Source organism: Heterodontus francisci, chromosome 1 (genome assembly GCF_036365525.1).
Source record: "Heterodontus francisci isolate sHetFra1 chromosome 1, sHetFra1.hap1, whole genome shotgun sequence".
Taxonomy (NCBI): domain Eukaryota; kingdom Metazoa; phylum Chordata; class Chondrichthyes; order Heterodontiformes; family Heterodontidae; genus Heterodontus; species Heterodontus francisci.
Window position 1 is genome coordinate 167272746 of NC_090371.1, and position 22221 is coordinate 167294966.

The 22221-nt window shown below is 41.6% G+C and overlaps 1 protein-coding gene across 1 annotated transcript in view; it reads left to right on the plus strand.

Annotated features, from left to right (window-relative positions):
• wdr1 (WD repeat domain 1) overlaps nucleotides 1-21877 on the plus strand; it is a 78176-nt gene extending 56299 nt beyond the window's left edge. Inside the window, exons 9-15 of the mRNA XM_068038069.1 lie at nucleotides 66-153; nucleotides 2200-2356; nucleotides 8654-8741; nucleotides 9266-9376; nucleotides 14349-14528; nucleotides 16877-17021; nucleotides 19479-21877. Of these exons, the coding sequence (XP_067894170.1) occupies nucleotides 66-153; nucleotides 2200-2356; nucleotides 8654-8741; nucleotides 9266-9376; nucleotides 14349-14528; nucleotides 16877-17021; nucleotides 19479-19588 (879 nt within the window). The 3' untranslated portion in view covers nucleotides 19589-21877. The remainder of the gene's footprint in view (nucleotides 1-65; nucleotides 154-2199; nucleotides 2357-8653; nucleotides 8742-9265; nucleotides 9377-14348; nucleotides 14529-16876; nucleotides 17022-19478) is intronic.
• Nucleotides 21878-22221: the final 344 nt, after the last annotated feature.

Consider the following 22221-nt stretch of genomic DNA (forward strand, 5'->3'; position numbering starts at 1 on the left):
AATCAACCACATTAATTTTTTCCATGTGTCCAAAAATGTTTTGATCATGTTGTTTTATTTTATAGGGACACAGCAAGTCAGTTCAGTCCTTGAATGTCCACACTATTGATGGGAAGTGTTCCATCTACTCAGGCAGCTATGATGGCCATATCAATATCCTTTTTGCAGTGCATATCTAAGTTCTCTCAACCAGACTGAATGTTTCAGGTAATTGCAAAAATGTTAATCTGTGTAGGTTAGAACCTGCTAGATAAAACAATTCCGCTTCCTTATTTTTCTCAAGTCCTCCACCTTTGTATGGCTGTTTTTAAGAAATATCTGCATTTTCAGTTCTTCATTAAAGTTGCCAATTTTTGTATATCTTCATACAGAAGCAAAGTACTGTAGATGCTGAAAATCTGGTAGTATCTGGGTTAAGATTTCAGGTCAATAACCTTTCATCAGAACTAAACTGTTTGTTTCTCTCCACTGATGCTGCCTGACCTGAGTGTTTCCAGCAGTTTGTTTATATTTTGCAATTCCTCATTTATTTTACACAACTATCCTTAGCTTTAATCAGATGAAGCTTACATATATATATATATCAGTTTGTACACGTTACTTATTGAACCTATTTTAGGAATTGACATTTGTTAAACAATCATGAGAATCTTTTTCCTAAAAGGAGCTCGATTTTAGAGAAAAAGCACGTCCTTTACTTACCTTGCTCTCATCCCATTTAGACTTTAATTATCTAAGTTGATATTTTGTGTATTGCTTTATTTAGGCAATATAATATGTATTTTATGCTTGCTTCTGTACCAAAGCATTAAGATTTATAGCTCTACTTCAAAACCTAATCGCCTAAAAATTGAAATATTAGCCCCCTCTGTAGTTAGATACTTGGTATATAAATTTAATGAGAATTATACATGCCCTTTTTGAAAGAATTTGAGTTAACTTTATTGTGTAATAGTCTCTGAATCTTATTGACTGTAGGTTGGAAATATGGGCCATTTCAAACTTCAGTGAAAATGGCCTTCAGGAATGATCCCCATTGCTTATCTTTTTTGTTTTTAAATTTTCACTGGGTATGCTCATTAACAGCATTTTAACCTTCTGCACGATACTGCTGTGGATCAGTGTTATCAGGATAATGTTTTAATGGTAAAGTTTCAGGTCTTCATTATTCTGTTGGGTGTAACAGTGCTTGCCATTCCCGTAAGATGTAATTATACAATGGCGTAACCCAGGAGCCTAAAAATAGGATTCTCTCGTAGTCTGAACCGAACTTCATATTTCACATGGGCGCACTTATCTTTTTAAAGGCAGACTTTTTTTTAAATGTTATTGGGTTATTGGCATGCTGGCAAAGTCCCATTTATTCCCCTTCCTAATTGCCCTGAGGAGATGGTGATGGTCGTTCTCTTTGAACCACTGCAGTGCTTATGATGATTGTATCCGGTAGGGAATTCCAGGATATTGACCCAGTGATTATGAAGGAACAGGGAGACCAGGCTATATACAAATAGTTAAGCAGCTTATTTTGGAAACAGCAATTGAATGCAAAGTAACAGATGTAATCAAATCTTGGCTTGATTCAACTAATGATTGAACTTTTTGAAAATAAGAAAAATAATAGTTATGCTTTGCTACCTCTACTAGCAGACTTGCATTTTTTCCTGGACCTGACTGGCTCAGGGCTCGATGAGCAAGTTTCCTCCTCAGACACTGCTGCTTGATGTTTTGTCCCTTTTCTGTGTACCCAGCCAGTGGGAAGCCTGTGCTTCTGACTCCTTCCCTGATCGGTGATTCACCAGTAGGCCAGTCAATAAAACCAGCTATTTCTTGCACACACTGACTCAGCTGACTTGTGAACACATTAATGCCAGCAACCTGTGGCTTTTTTCCCCAACCTTTGTGATTTCACTGTTTTGAAACACAACACTTAAATACAACTCATTCCCAAAACCTTTCAGTGGAGAAAAAAGATGATCTAAGATGTAAAATATGACATTGGTGTTCTACTGAATACACTTTGTTTTGTGAATTATTGCACATTTTTAAAAAATGTATCCACAAACTTGGTGTTATTTAACTTGGAACCAATCCAGAAACACTACACTCAAATGGTACCCTTCCCTTCAGGTGTCTAACAAAGTTTTTGAATGCATTTGGAAAAGTTTCTGCTTTACATTTCCTTAACTAATAAGATCTCACATTATTGGGATGCTCCAACTGGAGAGAATGATGCTTTTGCAGGGAAAGGACATACCAACCTGGTATCATCTATGGTGATCAATGACTCAAGCGAACTTGTCAGTTGTGGTATGGATGATACTGTGCGTTTCGCAGATTTGATCAAGAAGGAGTACAAGTAAGATGCCATTTACATTGTCCGTGTTTTATTGTCTTCTAGTGTATTTCCTGTTTTTAAAAAAAATCTGAAATTTTGCTGAGTTGTGTTATTTTATGACTCAAGGGGTCTCCTTAAGAATTACTTGCACTTGGTTAACACCCTTGGTATAGAGTATGGTGTTAGAAAATCATCTTTGGGTCAAGCAGAATGTCGTTGTTGCAGATAGTCTGCTGCAGGCCAGGGATGGGGAATGGAGTTAGCAGCAAGGGAGAGGAGTTTGTGGTGGAGCCAGTAACAATAACTGCAGTCTTCCTCATGTTTAGTTAGAGGAGATTTAAGATTTAGCAAACACTGGATATTGGATGATCAGTCTGACCTCTCAGGCAGTGCAGGATTGAGTGTGGTAGATGAGAAAACCAATCTCACTTTTGCGCATGATAGAACCAAGGCACAGTATGTAGAAGAGGAAACCAAAGATAAATCCTTGAGGATCCAGGGTTTACAGTGCCCAGGTGGCAAGGGAAGCCATTGGTGGAAATGATTGGGCTTAAAAAGGAAGGGAAGTTCTACAGAGCTGGTTAACAAAAGAGGCTTTGGAGGTGAATGGTATAGGTGACTATGTCACAGGCTGCAGAGAGGATGAAGAAAAATAATGCAATCTGTTCACTCCAAAGTGTGTGCTTAATATTCTTAAAAGTCAAGTGTGAGCAATTGGTATTGTTTGTGCCTGTTTTTTGGGCACCTAGTGCCCTTAGAGCTTCAAAATGGCATCCATGGTGCATGCAAATCGTGCTGGTTGCCATATTGGTGAGTGTTAGTCTGCTTGAAGTATGCAGAACAGGCAGCTCGCCAACACTGATTTGAAGCTGCAGGTGCCATTTTGGAGCATGTTCAGCAGTAAGGACCGCCCCGAGTTAGTGCTATTTAATTGGATCGTCAACTGCTTAGATTAGTTGCTGGTTGATTTCTGTTGCTTTGATTCTACAGGTGTTTGCTTTCTATAGTTTTAAATTGCTGAAGTCTACAGGGAGTGGTGTGGCAGGTGCTGAAGGAGTTTTTGCTCAATTCAAGGCTTCTGCACAAAGCATTTTTTTTTATTCATGGGATGTAGGTGTCGCTGGCTAGGACAGCATTTATTGCCCATCCATAATTGCCCTAGAGAAGGTGGTGGTGAGCCGCCACCTTGAACCTCTGCAGTCCATGTGGGATAGGTAGACCCACAGTGCTGTTCCGAAGGGAGTTCCAGGATTTTGACCCAACGACAGTGAAGGAATGGTGATATACACCAAGTCAGGATGGTGTGTGACTTGGAGGGGAACTTGCAGGTGGTGGTGTTCCCATGCATCTCCTGCTCTTGTCCTTCTAAGTGGTAGAGATCGCGCGTTTGGTAAGTGCTGTCCAAGGAGCCTTGGGGCGTTGCTGTAGTGCATCCTGTAGATGGTCACACTGCTGCCACTGTGCATCAGTGATGGAGGGAGTGAATGTTGAAGGTGGTGGATGGGGTGACAATCAAATGGGCTGCTTTGTCCTGGATGGTGTCAAGTTTCTTGAGTGTTGTTGGAGCTGCGACCATCCAGGCAAGTGGAGAGTATTCCATCACACTCCTGACTTGTGCTTTGTAGATGATTGACAGGCTTTGGGGAGTCAGGAGATGAGTTATGCGCCGCAGGATTCCTAGCCTCTGACCTGCTCTTATAGCTGTGGTATTTATATAGCTACTCCAGTTCAGTTTCTGGTCAAAGGTAACCCCCAGGATGTTTATATTGAGGGCTTCAGTGATCGTAATGCCATTGAATGTCAAGGGGGAGATAGTTATGTTCTGTCTTGTTTGAGATAGTCGTTGCCCGGCACATGTGTGGCACAAATGTTACTTGCCACTAATCGGCTCAAGCCTGGATATTGTCCAGGTCTTGCTGCATTTCTGCAGGGACTGTTTCAGTTCTGAGGAGTTGTGAATGGTGCTGAACATTGTGCAATCATCAGTGAACATCCCTACTTCTGATTTATGATTGAAGGAAGATTATTGAAGCAGCTGAAGATGGTTGGGTCTAGGACACTACCCTGAGGAACTCCTGCAGTGATGTCCTGGAGCTGAGATGATTGACCTCCAACAACCGCAACCATCTTCCTTTGCTCTAGGTATGACTCCAACCAGCAGAGAGTTTCCCCTGATTCCCATTGACTCCACTTTTGCTAGGGCTTCTTGATGCCATACTCTGTCAAATGCTGCCTTGATGTCAAGGACAGTCACACTCTCCTCACCAGACACGGGTGCTGTAGTCGACATTTGGAATACAATATTTGTAGAGAGCAGAGGGCATGCAGAATAGGATAAACTGCTGTAAGTGTGAGGAGGGCTTTGAGCAGGAGGCCATTACCGCACAGGCTGGTCAAGGAGCAATTCTACTACCTGAACCACAGCGAAGAACAATGTATGAGACATTTGTGTTACAGTAAGGATTGTAGGTTTCCCCATCATGCAAGGTGACTGCACGCACATCACTTTGCTGCCACATGTCAACTGTCATATCCTGGAACCAAAAGGGATTCCACTCCCTCAACCAATGCTCCCTCTAATTTCCCTTCACTGTGCATGGCCTGTTTGTTTCACTGGGTGGTTACTTTTAAGATTGTTACGTGGTTGCACATGCGCTCATCTTCAAGGTGCCGTTTCTTGTGTGCAGCCTGCTTGTCCTCTGTGTGGTAACTCCTCAATTGTTACATGGCCGTGCACCCACACAGCTTATGGGGAACATCACCCTCAAGGTCTTGGGCAGTAAGTCATGCAGATCAGTGTCCAGTATCCTGACAGCAGTCATGATTCCTTCATTCTGTAGCAGTCAGCTCAGGCAGCTTGCACAGCAACCATGGAAAGTCAATGGATGGTGACTGGGCGACATGGTTCATGATTTTGGTGTGTAATCTACATTGTATACAATGAAAGCAGTACAGCCACATGAAATGTGATGGAGCAGACCATTGGCATGCTGAAACATCACTCTGGGGGAGCCTTGGAGTACTTTGAAGAGCAGTTGTCAAGATTCATGTTCTGCTGCATGTTGCATAGCATCTCCGTTATGAGGACAGCCCTTGCCACCAACTACATGGCAACCAGCTGAGGAGCAAGAGCATGAGAAGGAAAAGAATGAAGAGGAAGGGAGGAGGCAATCTGGACAGACCCTTTCTTCCCAGGTTGTCTGTGAAGAACTCATGCGAGTGCAAAACCAGTAATTGCAGCCCCAGTTTCCATTCACTAACAATCTCACACCTTGCCCTCCCTCTGTCACTCCTATTACAGTGTACGCTCAGCCACAAGGCAAAAATGAGAGCTACCATAAAATAAACATTCCGAACCAAATTTTTGAATGAAATCATACTATGCTGCATACAAAAATTAACTAATTACCCTTGTGTATTCTCTTACTACCTTCCCTCTGTGTGCCTTTGCCTGTCCTAGTGTCATTCCAATGCTATACCAGTGTAGTGCCACTCCAATGCTACAGCATAGCTGGTGGAAGGCTGCTGTCTTGCAGTGTAGAGACTGCAGATGGTCTTGGAGGATGACCTTGAGCAGCTGTAGGCCTAGAAGGCCCAGATGTTAACTGCACTATTTTGGCATGAGAAGCAGCGGTTTAAGCTGGCTGGCTGAGTCAGGATGCATGCTGTCATTCTGAGGAGACAGCAATCTCCTGCTCCATGCAGCCACTGTCATTCCCCCAGGGCATGCCTCAGGAATTGAGGAAGGGAGGAGGTAACCTAGACACCCCCTTTCTGGCTGGGCTGTCAGTGAAGAACTCCTGCGAGTTGATAGCAGCAACTGCAATTCCCCATGAACCAAGTCTTCACTGTTGTCTTGCTGTTCCTCCATTGCCTTGCCAGGTTGCACTACTTGGCTATCTGAAAGAGGAAAGGCACAAGAGTAAGGTTGTGGTGTGAAATTGGGGGGGTGGGGGATGCAGGGCAGTAAGAGGTAAGTGCTTACGCCACCTGCAGTTTGAAATCAGATGAGTATGTTGGATGGGGGGAGGTGGGATGCAAGGAGGTTCATTAGGAACGATATGGTCATCTTTGGTTTCGCCCCTCCATTGGCCACAGCCTCAGCAAATGACCATCCCATTAATGGCCAGCACAATCTCCTTCACAGAGGTTCGGATGTGCAACTTGCCTTCCCCCCTCCGGTTAGCTCCTGCTGTCTCCAGTTGTGCGCCACCTTGTCGTACAAGAGAGGGAAGTGTGTCAGTGAGTGATGTAACTATTATGATTGAATAGCAAGCTGTGAGATGGTGAGCCTTTCAGCAGTGATAAGAGTGTTGAGGTTGTAGTGGAGCGTATGAATGTGAGGTATGAGTCCTGGTCGAAAAAGATTGTTAAGTGAGTGGGTCTGGTGGGCAGGGGGTTTTGGTAAATTGAGCAGTGTCCGAGGCCATTGAGCTTTTTGTGGCACTGCATCCAGGTTCTCTGGGCTTGACTGACTCTACGTATTGAATCCACTGCTATCTGCTTCCACGGCTCTCTGAATGCGTGTCTGGAGGTACATAACATTTCTCCACCTTTACACTTCCTCCACCAAGGCTTTCAGTGCAGTGTCCAAAAACCTTGGAGCCCACTCTCTCAATGCTGCCAGGTCAGATTCACTTCCTGCATGACTGCCTGCACCTGCATCTGCCACATTACACCTCTTAAAAGAGGTGCAGGCTAGCCTTAAGTCTTCCCTTCCCTTCCTTGGCTTCTTCCCAGAAATGGAAAAAGTAAGTCATCAATCAATATTCATTATAGCCCACTGACCCCCACATCTATCTTGACTACTCTTCCTCACAACCCGCTTCCTGTAAAGTCTTGACTCCATGCTCCCAGTTTCTCTGCCACATCTGTTCAAATGATGCAACCATCCATACTAGCACTTCCTACGTGTCTTCCTTTCTCAACTGTGGATTCACCCCACTATGTTTGACAGCGCTCTCATCTATATCCATTATATTACATGCACTTCTGCTCTCACCCCTTCCCCTCCCTCGCAGAACCACATAGGGTTCCCCTTGTTCTCACTTTCCAACCCACCAACCCTCATATTCATTGGATTCTTCTTGTGGTAGCATCACACTGGAGGTGGACAAGCATATCTTTCCCTTCCCTTTCAGCATTCCGAAGGGACTGTTCCCTCCCCCACACCTTGGTCCACTCCTCAGTCACCTCCAATACCCCATCCCTTTCCTACAACACCTTTCTGTGCCAGTACAGGAGATGCAGAAGCTGCCCTTTTACCTCCTTCCTTCTCACTGTCCAAGGTCCCCAAACACTCCTTCCAAGTGAAACAGCAATTTAAATGTACTTTCAGTTTAGTATACTGTATTCGCTGCTCATGACGTGATCTCCTCTACATTGGGGAGAGTAAGTGCAGACTGGACAACTGCTTTGCGAACACCTTCGTCCATCCCCAGGCATTACCCTGAGCTTCCTGTTGCCTGTCACTTTAATTCTCTACCTTGCTTCCACTCTGACTTTTCTGTCATTGGCCTGCTACAGTGTTCGTGAAGCTCAAGGAACAGCACCACATCTTTTGAGTGGGCACTTTACAACCTTCTGGACTGAATATTGAGATCAGCAATTTTAGGCCATAAACTCTGCCCACATTTTATTTTGTGTTTCTTGGATGGTTTAGTTTTTTCCCCCTTATTTCTCTCTCATTTCCTTTACTTTGCGTTTGAATGGATGCCATCTTGCCATTCACGCTTCCTCTAGCCACATCTTTTTTTGTTTTATTTGTCCCACTACCACTTCCTTTGGCCTTGCACCATGAAATAGTCATTTAATCTCCCTTGCCCTCCACCCTATCACAGAGCTTCACTTTTCTTCCCACCCTAATCCTTTTCACTTGCCCAAAACCTATTACATTTCTAAATTTTCCCAGTTCTGATGAAAGATCACAGACCTGAAATGTTAACTCTGTACCTCTCGCCACTGATGCTGCCAGACCTGCTGGGTATTTCCAGCATTTGTTTTTTTATTTCAGATTTAAGTGGTGCTAGCTACTCATGATATTGGTCCTCTGCTGATGCATCCAGGCAATCAATAGCATGGTTAGTGTTGGATGAATGCTGAAATTATCGAAGTGAGCAGGCAGCACAAAGTGGGAGTGTTGCCTGCATTGAAAGTAACGGATGTGGGTTAATTGCACAACACAATCCCTGTGCCCATTGTCAAATTTTGCCCCTAAGGTTTTTATTCACTTTAGACATGCTGATGAGATGATGTCATGTTGGAACATATAGAGCAATATTGCTATATGACAGCGTTCTCACTGCATATCATTTATAGAGCCCAAGACACAGTAAAGATGGATACCCAACCTAAGAAAGTAGCAGTGGGTCCTAATGGCTGTACAGTGGTCAGTTGCATTGGGCAGGTAATCTTTTTTAAATATTGCCTACTTCTGGATAATATGCAGTTTTGAAAAAATGTAAAGCATTACATCTAATGTATAACAGCATGTTTTTTAAAAAAAGATTTTATTTTTTCAGATTGATTAGCTTAGTCTTAAGTGCTTGTAATGTGTAATTGCATCTCATTATATTTAAAAGTGTAATTTCTTAGTTTTTTTAAATTGGATATAGGGCTGAAATGTTCAAGCTTTTCATTTTAAGCACAAAATCCAATTATAGTAGGCAGAATGTGGAACTGCAGTCATTTGTGACCATCACACACGATAGATCTTGCATCCATAAAATGTAAAATGCATACTAATTACAACATTGTTCTGCCTCCAGTTCAGTGGAACAGGGCGCAAAAGCAGCTTTATTAGCCAATAATTTCTAGCTGGTCTAATTAAAATTGATCAATTAGCTTCTGACTCTTAAAATCTGAGTTAATGTTCAATGTGCAAGCAAGAACTTGTATAAAAGAGGGTACTAAATATACTCGTCTGTTCAGATTGTACTGCTACAGAACAAGAAGAAGGTTTTTACAATTGAGAAACTTGATTATGAACCGGAATGCGTAGCAGTTCATCCTGGAGGAGTAACTGTAGCAGTGGGAGGAAATGTAAGATAATGTCTTTTTATCTCTGTTGAGAAAGTATTTGAAATTTAGTTTTAACTTATTTTAGCTAAGTAATAGAAACTTGTTACTTGTTTATTTGCACTTTAATTGTGCCGGAATATTCATTAGCTGTGCATTCTCAATAAACTTGAATATTTTTAAATGTGTACCATATATAAAAAAAAATTCTATATAGTTGGATTAATATGCTTGTAATAGTTTACTGAAGTTCTAATTTTCCTAAGACATTTTATATTGATATATCTGCTTTAGTTTTCAGTGAATATTATTATGAAAGTAACAAATGGGAGCAGGAGAAGGCCATTTGGACCCTCGAACCTGCTCTGCCATTCAGTAAGATCATGGCTGATCTGATTGTGGCCTTAACTCTCATTTCCTGCCTGTCACCCCCTTACCCCACCCCTCCCACCCTCTCCCAACAATAACCATTAAAAATCTGTCTAGCTCAGCATTGAATCTATTCAATGACTCGGCCTCCACTGCTCTCTGAGGTAGGGACCAAAGATTGATGACCCTCAGAAGAAATTCCTCATCTTTTTTACTTAAACGGGAGGCCCCTTATTTTGAAACTGTGCCCCCTAGTTCTTGCTTCCCCCACGAGAGGAGACATCTTTTCAGCATCTACCTTGTCAAGCTCCTTGAAAATCTTATGTTTTAATAAGATCACCTCTCATTCTTCTAAACTTCAATGGGAGAGGCCCAACCTGCTCAACCTTTTCTCATAAGCCAGCCCCTTCATCCCAGGAATCAATCTAGTGAATCTTCTCTGAACTGCCTCCAATGCAAGTATATCCCTCCTTAAAGTGACCAAAACACTCTGCAGTACTCTAGGTGTGGTCTCGTCCACACCCTGTACAGTGTTAGCAATAAAGGCCAACATTCTATTTGTTTTCCTAATTACTTGCTGTACCTGCATGCCAACTTTTTGATTCATGTACAAGGACATCCAGATACCTCTGTACTGCAGCATTCTGCAGGGTCTCTCCATTTAAATAATCTGATTTTCTATTCTTTCCACAAGTGGACAACCTCATATTTTCCTACATTATACATTATATCCAAATCGGAACTCAGTGATGCCATTGATTCCCTAGCCAGCGGAAAAGCCCCTGGGAAGGACAGCATTACCCCTGAAATAATCAAGAGTGCCAAGCCTGCTATACTCTCAGCACTACATGAACTGCTATGCCTGTGCTGGGACGAGGGAGCAGTACCCCAGGACATGCGCGATGCCAACATCATCACCCTCTATAAAAACAAAGGTGACCGCCGTGACTGCAACAACTACCGTGGAATCTCCCTGCTCAGCATAGTGGGGAAAGTCTTTGCTCGAGTCGCTCTGAACAGGCTCCAGAAGCTGGCCGAGCGCGTCTACCCTGAGGCACAGTGTGGCTTTCGTGCAGAGAGATCGACTATTGACATGCTGTTCTCCCTTCGTCAGATACAGGAGAAATGCCGTGAACAACAGATGCCCCTCTACATTGCTTTCATTGATCTCACCAAAGCCTTTGACCTCGTCAGCAGACGTGGTCTCTTCAGACTACTAGAAAAGATCGGATGTCCACCAAAGCTACTAAGTATCATCACCTCATTCCATGACAATATGAAAGGCACAATTCAACATGGTGGCTCCTCATCAGAGCCCTTTCCTATCCTGAGTGGTGTGAAACAGGGCTGTGTTCTCGCACCCACACTTTTTGGGATTTTCTTCTCCCTGCTGCTTTCACATGCGTTCAAATCCTCTGAAGAAGGAATTTTCCTCCACACAAGATCAGGGGGCAGGTTGTTCAACCTTGCCCGTCTAAGAGCGAAGTCCAAAGTACGGAAAGTCCTCATCAGAGAACTCCTCTTTGCTGACGATGCTGCTTTAACATCTCACACTGAAGAATGCCTGCAGAGTCTCATCAACAGGTTTGCGTCTGCCTGCAATGAATTTGGCCTAACCATCAGCCTCAAGAAAACGAACATCATGGGGCAGGATGTCAGAAATGCTCCATCCATCAATATTGGCGACCACGCTCTGGAAGTGGTTCAAGAGTTCACCTACCTAGGCTCAACTATCACCAGTAACCTGTCTCTAGATGCAGAAATCAACAAGCGCATGGGAAAGGCTTCCACTGCTATGTCCAGACTGGCCAAGAGAGTGTGGGAAAATGGCGCACTGACACGGAACACAAAAGTCCGAGTGTATCGGGCCTGTGTCCTCAGTACCTTGCTCTACGGCAGCGAGGCCTGGACAACGTATGCCAGCCAAGAGCGACGTCTCAATTCATTCCATCTTCGCTGCCTTCGGAGAATACTTGGCATCAGGTGGCAGGACTATATCTCCAACACAGAAGTCCTTGAAGCGGCCAACACCCCCAGCTTATACACACTACTGAGTCAGCGGCGCTTGAGATGGCTTGGCCATGTGAGCCGCATGGAAGATGGCAGGATCCCCAAAGACACATTGTACAGCGAGCTCGCCACTGGTATCAGACCCACCGGCCGTCTATGTCTCCGTTATAAAGACGTCTGCAAACGCGACATGAAATCGTGTGACATTGATCACAAGTCGTGGGAGTCAGTTGCCAGCATTCGCCAGAGCTGGCGGGCAGCCATAAAGACAGGGCTAAATTGTGGCGAGTCGAAGAGACTTAGTAGTTGGCAGGAAAAAAGACAGAGGCGCAAGGGGAAAGCCAACTGTGCAACAGCCCCAACAAACAAATTTCTCTGCAGCACCTGTGGAAGAGCCTGTCACTCCAGAATTGGCCTTTATAGCCACTCCAGGCGCTGCTTCACAAACCACTGACCACCTCCAGGCGCGTATCCATTGTCTCTCGAGATAAGGAGGCCCAAAAGAAAAAGAAAAGAAAAAGAAAGAATACTCCATCTGCCAAAATTTTCCCACTCACTTAACCTATCTATATCCCTTTGCAGACTTTGCGTCTTCCTCACAGCTTGCTTTCCTACCTATCTTTATATCATCAAATTTGGCTACAATACACTCATCCCTTCATCCACGTCAAAAATTATAGTAGGTAAATAGTTGAGGCCCCAGCACTGATCCCTGTTTTTACAGTTTGACAACCTGAAAATGACCTTTTTATCTGTTTCCTATTAGCCAATCCTCGATCCATGCTAAAATATTCCCAACATCATGAGTTTGTATCTTGTGTAGCAACCTTTTTATGTGACACCTTTATCGAATGCCTTTTGGAAATCCAAATACTCGACTGGTTCCTCTTTATCCACCCTTGAATAGAGGTGTTACATTTTGCGGTTTTGCAATCCATTGGGACCTTTCCAGAGTCCAGGGAATTTTGGAAAATGACAACTAATGTCACGGCTATCTCTGCAGCTGCTTTTAAAACTCTAGGATGCAGGCCATCAGGCCCAGGAGGCTTGTCAGCCATTAGCCCCGTTAGTTTTTCATAGTCGTAGAGAGATACAGCACTGAAACAGGCCCTTCGCCCCACCGAGTCTGTGCTGACCATCAAACACCCATTTATACTAATCCTACATTAATCCCATTTCCCTCTCACATTCCCACAATTCTCCTACCACCTACCTACGCTAGGGGCAATTTACAATGGCCAAATTACCTATCAACGCGCAAGTCTTTGGCATGTGGGAGGAAACCAGAGCCTTTATTATTTCTCATCTCTACCCAAACTGCTTCTACATCCTGGTTTCCTGAACTTGGGTCATCCCTCTCTATTGCGCTGATACCATCATTAATTAACAGAGCCACCCCTCCACCTTTTCCTCATTTACTGTCCTTCCTCAATTCCATGTACCCTTCAATATTCAGGTTCCAATCCATGTCAACCTGCAGCCATGTCTCTGTAATGGCTATGAGATCGTACTTATTTATTTCTATTTGCACTCTCAGTTCATCTGTTTTGTTTCGAATGCTACGTGCATTCAGATACGGAGTCTTTAGTTTTGTCTGTTCATTACTTTTGTAACCTCTAGCCTTATCTGTTGATTTACTCTTAGATTTGTACGCTCTGTCCCTTCTTGTCATAGTCTGTTTATCATTTCCCATATTAATACCTTTCTCTCTTGCCTTGTCTCTAGGCCTTGATTTACCATATCTTCCCAAATTTGATCCCTTGCCCCCATTATTCAGTTTAAAACCCTCTCCACCACCTAGTTATGTGGCTCGCTAGAACACTGGCCCCAGCACGGTTCAGGTGTAGATTGTCGCAACGGGACAGCCACCACTTTCCCCAGTACTGGTGCCAGTGCCCCACGAACCGGAACCCACATCTCCCACACCAGTCTTTGAGCCACGCATTAATTTCTAATCTTATTTGCCCTATGCCAATTTGTACATGGCTCAGGTAATAATCCAGAGATTGTTACCTTTTGAGGTTCTGTTTCTTAATTTAGTGCCTAATTTCTCATACTGACAATTCAGAACCTCTTTCCTTGTCCTGCCTATGTCGTCGTACCAACATGGACCACGCCGACTGGATGCTCCCCCTCCCACTGTAAGTTCCTCACCAGCCCTGAGCAGATGTCCCAAACCCTGCCACTGGGCAGGCAATAGAGCTGTTTGGTCTCCTTTGCTGTGGAGAATAGTGTCAATTCTCCTAACTATACTGTGTCTTACTACCACTATATTCCATTTTTCTCCCTCCGCTTGAATGGCTTCCTGTACCTTCCTGATCTTCTCAGTGAAAGTTTGTCGGTTCTAAGTTTTAACTGAACAGATACACTTAAAAAAAAAAACAACAACTCTGGTTCATTTATAGATGTGCATCTGTTAAGAAAATGCACCATGGCACAATAGAATGTAGTGAATTATTTGTAATGGGCAAGGTTCTGACATCGGCGAGATCTGTGCAGTATCATTGCTTTCTGCCTTTTTTAAAAAATAAATAGTTTTATCAGTTTTCTCATTACTGGAAACATTTCATAAATTCATAATTTTCAAACTGTTATACATGTTTTCTTTTACTATTAGGATGGCAAAGTACACCTGTATTCTATTCAAGGAACTACATTGCAAAAGTGCGATTGCGTTTTGAGTTTGGGTCATTTAGCAGTGGTGACTGCTATTGCTTATTCGCCTGATGGTGCTAACCTTGCAGTCTGTGCTGCAAATAAAGTCATAACAGTATTTTCTGTTGCAGATGAATACAAGGTAATTTTATTTTTTGCAGTAAGTTTAGAAATGAGTCTTGCTCAGTTGTAACACCTGAAGGTTGGTACAGGATTGTTGTTTAGTACTTGTAGACTAAGTTTTGATTAGCTTATGGACTAAATTAACTGCTTTTCTATGCATTAGATCCACCCAAAGTTAATTTTTCTTGCTACAGAATGCTGTACTCCAGCATTTAGTTGTTGTAAGATTAAATTTCATATGCTCATCCTCAACCAGGCTGCGTAAAATCTTGGGTATCCGCTCAACCTAGAGCTGAGTTTCAAACATCACATTCTGTCGATCACCGAGACTGCTTATTTACACCTGTGCCAGATTGCTCAGCTCTGTCCACCTCACCCCCATTGCCACTGAAACTTTTATCCATGCTTTTGTCACATCAAAGATTCTGTTCTATAGTGTCCTCCTTGCCAGCCTCCCATTCTTTACCTTCTGTAAACTTCAGCTTGTCCAATATTCAACCACCCATATGCTGTCCTGCACTAAGTTCTACTTGTCCACCATCCTCATACAAACATCTATATTCCCTCCTTAACTAATACAAGAAATTCAAATTCTTTGTCCTCATCTTAAGATCCCTTCATGGTACCATTTAACTCTATCACTATAACCTCCTTCAGCCTTTAATCCACAATCTTCAGGTATCTGATTAATCTTTTGTGCATCTCTTCACCCCACCATTTTGTGACAGAGGTAGCAGCTGCCTTGGCCTTACAGTCTGGAATTCTTATCCTTAATCACTTCTTTTTAACTCCTTCCCGAAACTTTTGATCGCGTTTTCGATTATCCCTTCTAGCTCTTCCATTATGGCTTAGTGTCCTGTCCAGCTTACATTTATGATTGATTAATTCATCTTTTGATTTAAAGTAATAGTTGTTTCTCATAGCTGAAGTAATTCAAACCATAATCCTCTGTAACTGCCTTGTGGCACACCAGTATTTTAGTTGTGCTTGTATATAATGTGCTATGGGAAATAGGTGACCTAGACAATTTCTAGTAATGGAGATCTTGAGCAATATACATGGTGACTGATGTAATGATTTGCTCAGGTAAAGTTTGAGTTGAAAGCAGGTTGGATCTGTTTTGAATTCTCAACGAAGTCTTGCAAAAATTGCCTCCAGCAATGGCAGAAGATACTACTGGTGGGATCAAGCCAGAGGTACTTGACCATTCCCATATTGAGGCTTTGTTGTAGGCTGAGACATGCTCCCTCAACCTACTTGTTGATCTTGTGCACCCAGTAGATAAAACTTTCATCCCATTAATAGAAACCACATTCACATTCCAGTAAGAAGACCATGTGCTAACAATCGTACACCCAGCTGAGGCAGCCTTGTTAAATAGTTTCTCAAGATACATGTTTAGTTTAGTTTAGAGATACAGCACTGAAACAGGCCCTTCGGCCCACCGAGTCTGTGCCGACCATCAACCACCCATTTATACTAATCCTACACTAATCCCATATTCCTACCACATCCCCACCTGTCCCTATATTTCCCTACCACCTACCTATACTAGGAGCAATTTATAATGGCCAATTAACCTAGCAACCTGCAAGTCTTTGGCATGTAGGAGGAAACCGGAGCACCTGGAGGAAACCCACGCAGACACAGGGAGAACTTGCAAACTCCACACAGGCAGTACCCAGAATTGAACCCGGGTCGCTGGAGCTGTGAGGCTGCGGTGCTAACCACTGCGCCACCCGTGTCCCTAGTTAGTGCAGAAAGACAAACAAAGGCTACATGTATGGTTTCTCAGTAGTTTAGCTTGGAAACTTTTAAATGCAAGTATCTAACAATGTCAGGTACTCTGATTTTGTTTTTAATGATTTGTATAGGACCACTCCTTGATAATCTGCCGCTCGAAGTACTCCATAGAGCGATGCAATACTTTAGGAGATCGGGAATGATGAATCTTTGTGAAAAGGAAATTCAGAAATATAGATAGTATTCTGCTATGTTCCACAGTAAATTCTGGTGCCAGTTCAGGCCCTACTGACCAATTTCACTCCCACTTGTGCATCTGATCTGTTTGCCATGCTGCCCCCCAGCAGAAAAAAACCTTGATTATGGATGATGGCAAATCTTGTTTCTATCCATTTTAGACTTCCATCAGAGTAAGAAACTTCAGTGTTGAGAATATTATTAAACTGCTAGAGCTTTTCTACACTCTTCTACATTCAAGTAGACACTCTTATACATTTTAGTATTGGTTATGTTCAGAAATTTGTCAGTGAAAGATTGATTTTATTTCTAGTCATATAAAAATATTCTATATTGGGAGGGAGGGAGGAACTGAGCTGTATTTTAACAATGCCTGTATTTTACTAGGAGGAAAATAGCTACCATGGACATCACGCTAAAGTTGTCTGTGTAGGATGGTCTCCAGACAATCAGCACTTTGCAACTGGTGGGATGGATGGGTTAGTCTTTATCTGGACCCTGAATGATCCAAATAAAAGATTCAAAATCCCAGGTAATTATAACGCACTTCAGAATATGCCTTTTTTTAATTGTGAGGGGTTTGAATTGAGTCTGCTATGATTGAATGGATGTTAGCATTGTTAGATGTTGACATCACTTTTCTCACCCGTTGTCTCCATCAGTCACTCCTTTGTCCGATCTATGTCAGCAGAACACTGCGACGACAGTAGATTTTGGCTCCAACCTGAGAAAAGCACTTATTGTAGTATATACTGATTATTTCTGCATCCCACACCAGCTTTCATTTTGGTCTCCTAAGTGACTGCTTATTTGCACTGTCGGCAGTCTTTGTGGCGATCTGGATTGATACTGCCAGAACTCAACACACAAGACATTATGACCAACTGAGCAATGACTAACCAGTCTTAGATATGCAAGAACAATGTACTTACACCATTGTATCACCCAGCTGACAAAGTGCCTTATTTTTAAACAACATTTTAGAACTTAAGTATTGACTAGCCATTTGAGCTTAATGCTGTTTTTTCAAAATAAAATAGGTGGTACTTTATTTCATTGTTTTCCAGCACTGAATATCTTGCTTCCTACCTCAGGAAAACAATCTTAAGAGGGTGAATTTCCACAAGGGTAGTCTTGCTCATCTGCCATGACATTGGCAGAAGAACCACAGAAACCCCAGAAAAACAGTATATCCAAGGAAATTCATCCCCTCAATTTTTACAAAAGAAAATATAGTTTGCAGAAAATGGTTAGGTATAATAATGGAACCGATTAAAGGATTGAGGACTACATGCTTGAGGATTCTGTAGAATAATACAGTAAACTGTATCCATAAGTTTAGAAGAAGATGCTGCTTGACCTTTCAAGAAATAACATCATAAATGGAATTTAGAAAGCCTTAAGACATGCTGCACTTAAGACTTCCAAAAAATATTTGACCAAGTTTCTCATGCATGGCCATTAGCTAAACTTTTGCCAGTTGCACTGGTTTGGGAAAATTCTTCAAATAGCATTCATTTTCTTATAGATGTAGGCACATTTTAAATTGTTTTATATTGTGGGGAGGCAGTGGCGTACTGGTATTGTCACTGGATTAGTAACCCAGAGACCCAGATATTGCTCTGGGGACATGGGTTCGAATCCCTCCACAGCAGAAGGTGGAATTTGAATTCAATTAATAAATCTGGAATTTAAGTCTAATGATGGCCATGAAACCATTGTCGATTGTTGTAAAAACCCATCTGGTTCACTAATGTCCTTTAGGGAAAGAAATCTGCTGTCCTTACCTGGTCTAGCCTACATGTGACTCCAGATCCACAGCAATGTGGTTGACTCTTACATGCCCTTGAAATGGCCTAGCAAGCCACTCAGTTCAAGGGCAAATAGGGATGGGCAATAAATGCTGGCCTGGCCTGCGACGCCCACATCCCATGAAAGAATAAAAAAAAACCTTTAAATTTACTAAAACTGACGTGTTTACACCAATCAAACTATTAAACGGTTCAGTATCGTTCTTTAATTCATTTTCAGTCATTTTAAATCGGTTATTCATAAGTAGAGAGCTGGACACACGTTAAAAGTTCTTATTTTTGCTAATAAAACCCATTTACAGCTGTACTAATAAAACAGTATCAGGTTATCGCTCTTAAATACATCAAGGAATAGTTAGGAATGAAAATTCAAAGAAACAATTAAGTTCTGTTACACTCCGATTGCTCATGGTAGATTTTATTTTTGTGATTATACAAATTAATTTTAGCAGAAACTTGAATTGTAAGCTAACCACAATCTCAAGTGCACTTTGGGGAGGCTACCCATATTTATCTAATGACATCTATTGCCATATTCTGATGATTAATAAGGTTGCGCAAACCTGTGTTGCGGGTTGAATGTCAGATGTCCACGGATTTTTGACTAATTCAGGCTCCACCCTTGGGATTCTACCAATGACATTACTTAGCAAAATGGATTACTGCATGCTTTTGTTAAAATGAGGTACTTTCATTTTGTGGAGAAATTTGCTGTCCAAAATGTACAGTTTGGTGAAGGCGTGCAGTTGTATTTAGACGGACCCACTTGCTTTTTAAAAAAATGAAAAATCTGGATTGTACTAGATGCATGTGACCTGCTACACATCCAGTTTTAAATTTAGACTTGCTGCAATGTGCAAGAGGAACATGAAGACAAAAAATCAATTTTTAAATGAGTAAATGACATAGTATGTTTATTGCTAAGTAAGTGTTTTTATTTGCTTGATAGTTCAGAACACTGCTACAGCAACTATTTGCTTTTAATGTGATTTTTTTTTTGAGTACCAACTCTTTTGCCTTGAATTGAAAGTTACAAAACATAATTTTAGGTAAGTTCATGTACCTGAAGTAGTACTTTGAATTTTTCTGTAATGTGAACTATTATGTTGCCTTGATTTATTGCAAAACTCCCCAATCTTGTGGGAATTTATATATAAGCTTTTGTTTTTTTTCCTTAGATACTCATCGATTATATCACGTTAGCTCTGTCGCTTGGTTGGATGAACACACTCTGGTGACAACTTCCCATGATGCTTGTGTGAAGCAGTGGACCATCACCTACAACTGAACAAGAATTGCTGTATTTGGGGAGGGCATGTAGAATTTCAGGAACTAGGGCTGCTGCTGTAGAAACTTAGCATTGAACGGGATATTCCTTTATTGCCCATTGGGCCCCATATCACAATCCTAGTTCACCTTGAGAGTATTCATATCTAATATACTGTGTTTGGAAAGCTTTAGCAGAAAAAAAATTGCACGTGAAAAGCACTTGTTCATCTAATCTCTGGAGCTTAACTCGTATGTTCAACATTCCAGAGGCAACAGCCTTATTTCTAATCATATAAAGCCCTATATGCAGCTTTTTTGTTTTAAGTCCAGATCTATGAAGTTGTATTGAGTTAAATCAAAGGCTCAACTACAACTAGAGAGTATTTCTGTACAGTGACAAAATAATTCTTGGAAAATTGTGATCTGAATTGGTGTAAGTGCAGCTACTGTATATTGTACATGTTATTTCTTTGCTTTAGAAATCTGTACTGCACAATTGTTGCCTCAAACTTTCTCCAGATGATCAGAAAAATACATAATAAATTTTTAATGCTTTAAAAATTCAGCTATGTATGGTTAGTTTGTAAGTGAAGTCTGCAGTGTTTATTCCATTAGCTGCAATTGATATTCAATGAACCAAATGAGTGAGACCCAAGACTCTTCAGGTGTTAAACAGCAAAAGTTCCAAAAACATCTGTTTGGAAAATCATGATGTAGTTTGGTCTGATGATAGGTCACAGACCTGAAACATTTCTCCTCAGATGCTGCCAGACCTACTGCGTATTTCCAGCATTTTGTTTTTATTTCAGATTTCTAGCATCTGCAGTATTTTGCTTTTGTGTTAATATTTTCGTAATGTTCTGTAACCTATGGATATGGCAAAAAAGAAATAGTTGCATAAGAACAGGAATAGGCTATTCAGCTCCTTGAACCTATTCAGTCATTCACTTAGATCATGGCTGATTTGTATCTGCATTCCATTTACCCACCTTTGTTCCATATCCCTTAATACACTTACCTAACAAAGATCTTATTGAATCTTGACAGCTTCACCTGGCACAGCATCCACAGCTTTTTGGTAGGGAGGTTCCACATTTCTACTACTCTGGGGGGGGGGGGGGGGGGGTGTGAGTGCTTCCCGATTTCACTCCTGAATAGCCTAACTCTAATTTTAAAATTATTTCCCCCATGGCCTGGATTCACCCAACAGAGGAAATCATTTCTCTCTACCCAATCTAATCCTTTTATCAATTTAATCACCACAGATCACCTCTCAGTCTTCTGTATTTGGGTGTACAAGTCAATTTATGAAATCTGTCTATGTAATTTAACATTTCAAGTCCTGCATCTGCACTGTGCCCACTCTCCCTAATGTGCAGTACTCAGAACTGACCACAGTACTCCAGATGGGGTCTGACCAAGGTTCAATACAACTGAAGCATAACTTCCTCCTCTTTGTATTCCAACCCCCTTCAGCTAAAAGACCAACATCTCATTAGCCTTTTACAATGCTTTTTGTACTTGGCCACCAGCTTTTAATGATTTGTGTACATGTACATCCAAATCTCTCTGATCCTCCCATCGTTCCTAATATCTTTCCATTCAGAAAATACTGATCGTCTCAAATTTAATTTGGATGACCTCCCACCAGCAGATTGAAGTCCATTTGCAAGTTTTGTAGACTCATTTAATCTGTCTGTGTTCTTGTAATTTCCTGCTTTACTTCCTTTGCCTCCCATCTTAATATCCTCTGCAATCTTAGATTTACAACTCTATTCCTTTATCCAATTCGTTTATAAACATGGTGAAAATCTGTGCGGATCCCTACAGAACACCACTTGTCGCATCCTGCCAATCAGGATATGTATCCTATATCCCTGTTCTGTCTCCAATTTCCCAACAAATTTCCAACCCATGTCAATTCCATGCATTTCCATTTTTGCTAAGAAAATAGCTGGAGCTTTTCGAGGACTAGCTGCATCACTTTGACCGAAGCATAGTACCCCATGGATACCTGACAATTGTGGAGTTTGTGTGAAATACCTGCATCTCTAAATGCAATGAAGATGGTTTTCTGCTAGGACATCAGCGATCCAGATAATGCACGCTTGTATAATGCAACAAAAAAGTATATGGGAGACAGCTGGATGATTGTTAAATCTGGAAACAAACTGATCGCCTCGAGGTTTTGTGAAAATTAACCTCGTCGATCTCTGGTCAAGGGTAAACAATGTTCCGCAAGCAGTTTCATCTATTAATATTGTCAGCATATGTTTGTGATTTTTAATAAACTAATCAATGATTCACATCTGTGGTGTCGCATCCAAATCAATTACCAATTGTTGACCTGTGCAGGATGTGATTAATCAATGTTTTGTGTTGGAATAACATCAAACATTTAAAATAAGTTAGAAGTCAGCAGGCTTAATTTAGTTACATAAAGACGCGTTTTCAATTCCAGTTGTATTTTTAAATACAAGTGATTATGGCAAGTATTCACAACATTTTGGAAAATAAACTAAAGGGATTTGAGAAGCTGTTTGAAATGGTCTGTAAGATTGTAGAGAATGATGAGGCTTATAAGGTGACTAAAATTGGTTGAGTATCAAGTATGGAGTTAAGATGGAGGCATAAGTTGGCAAACAAGACACT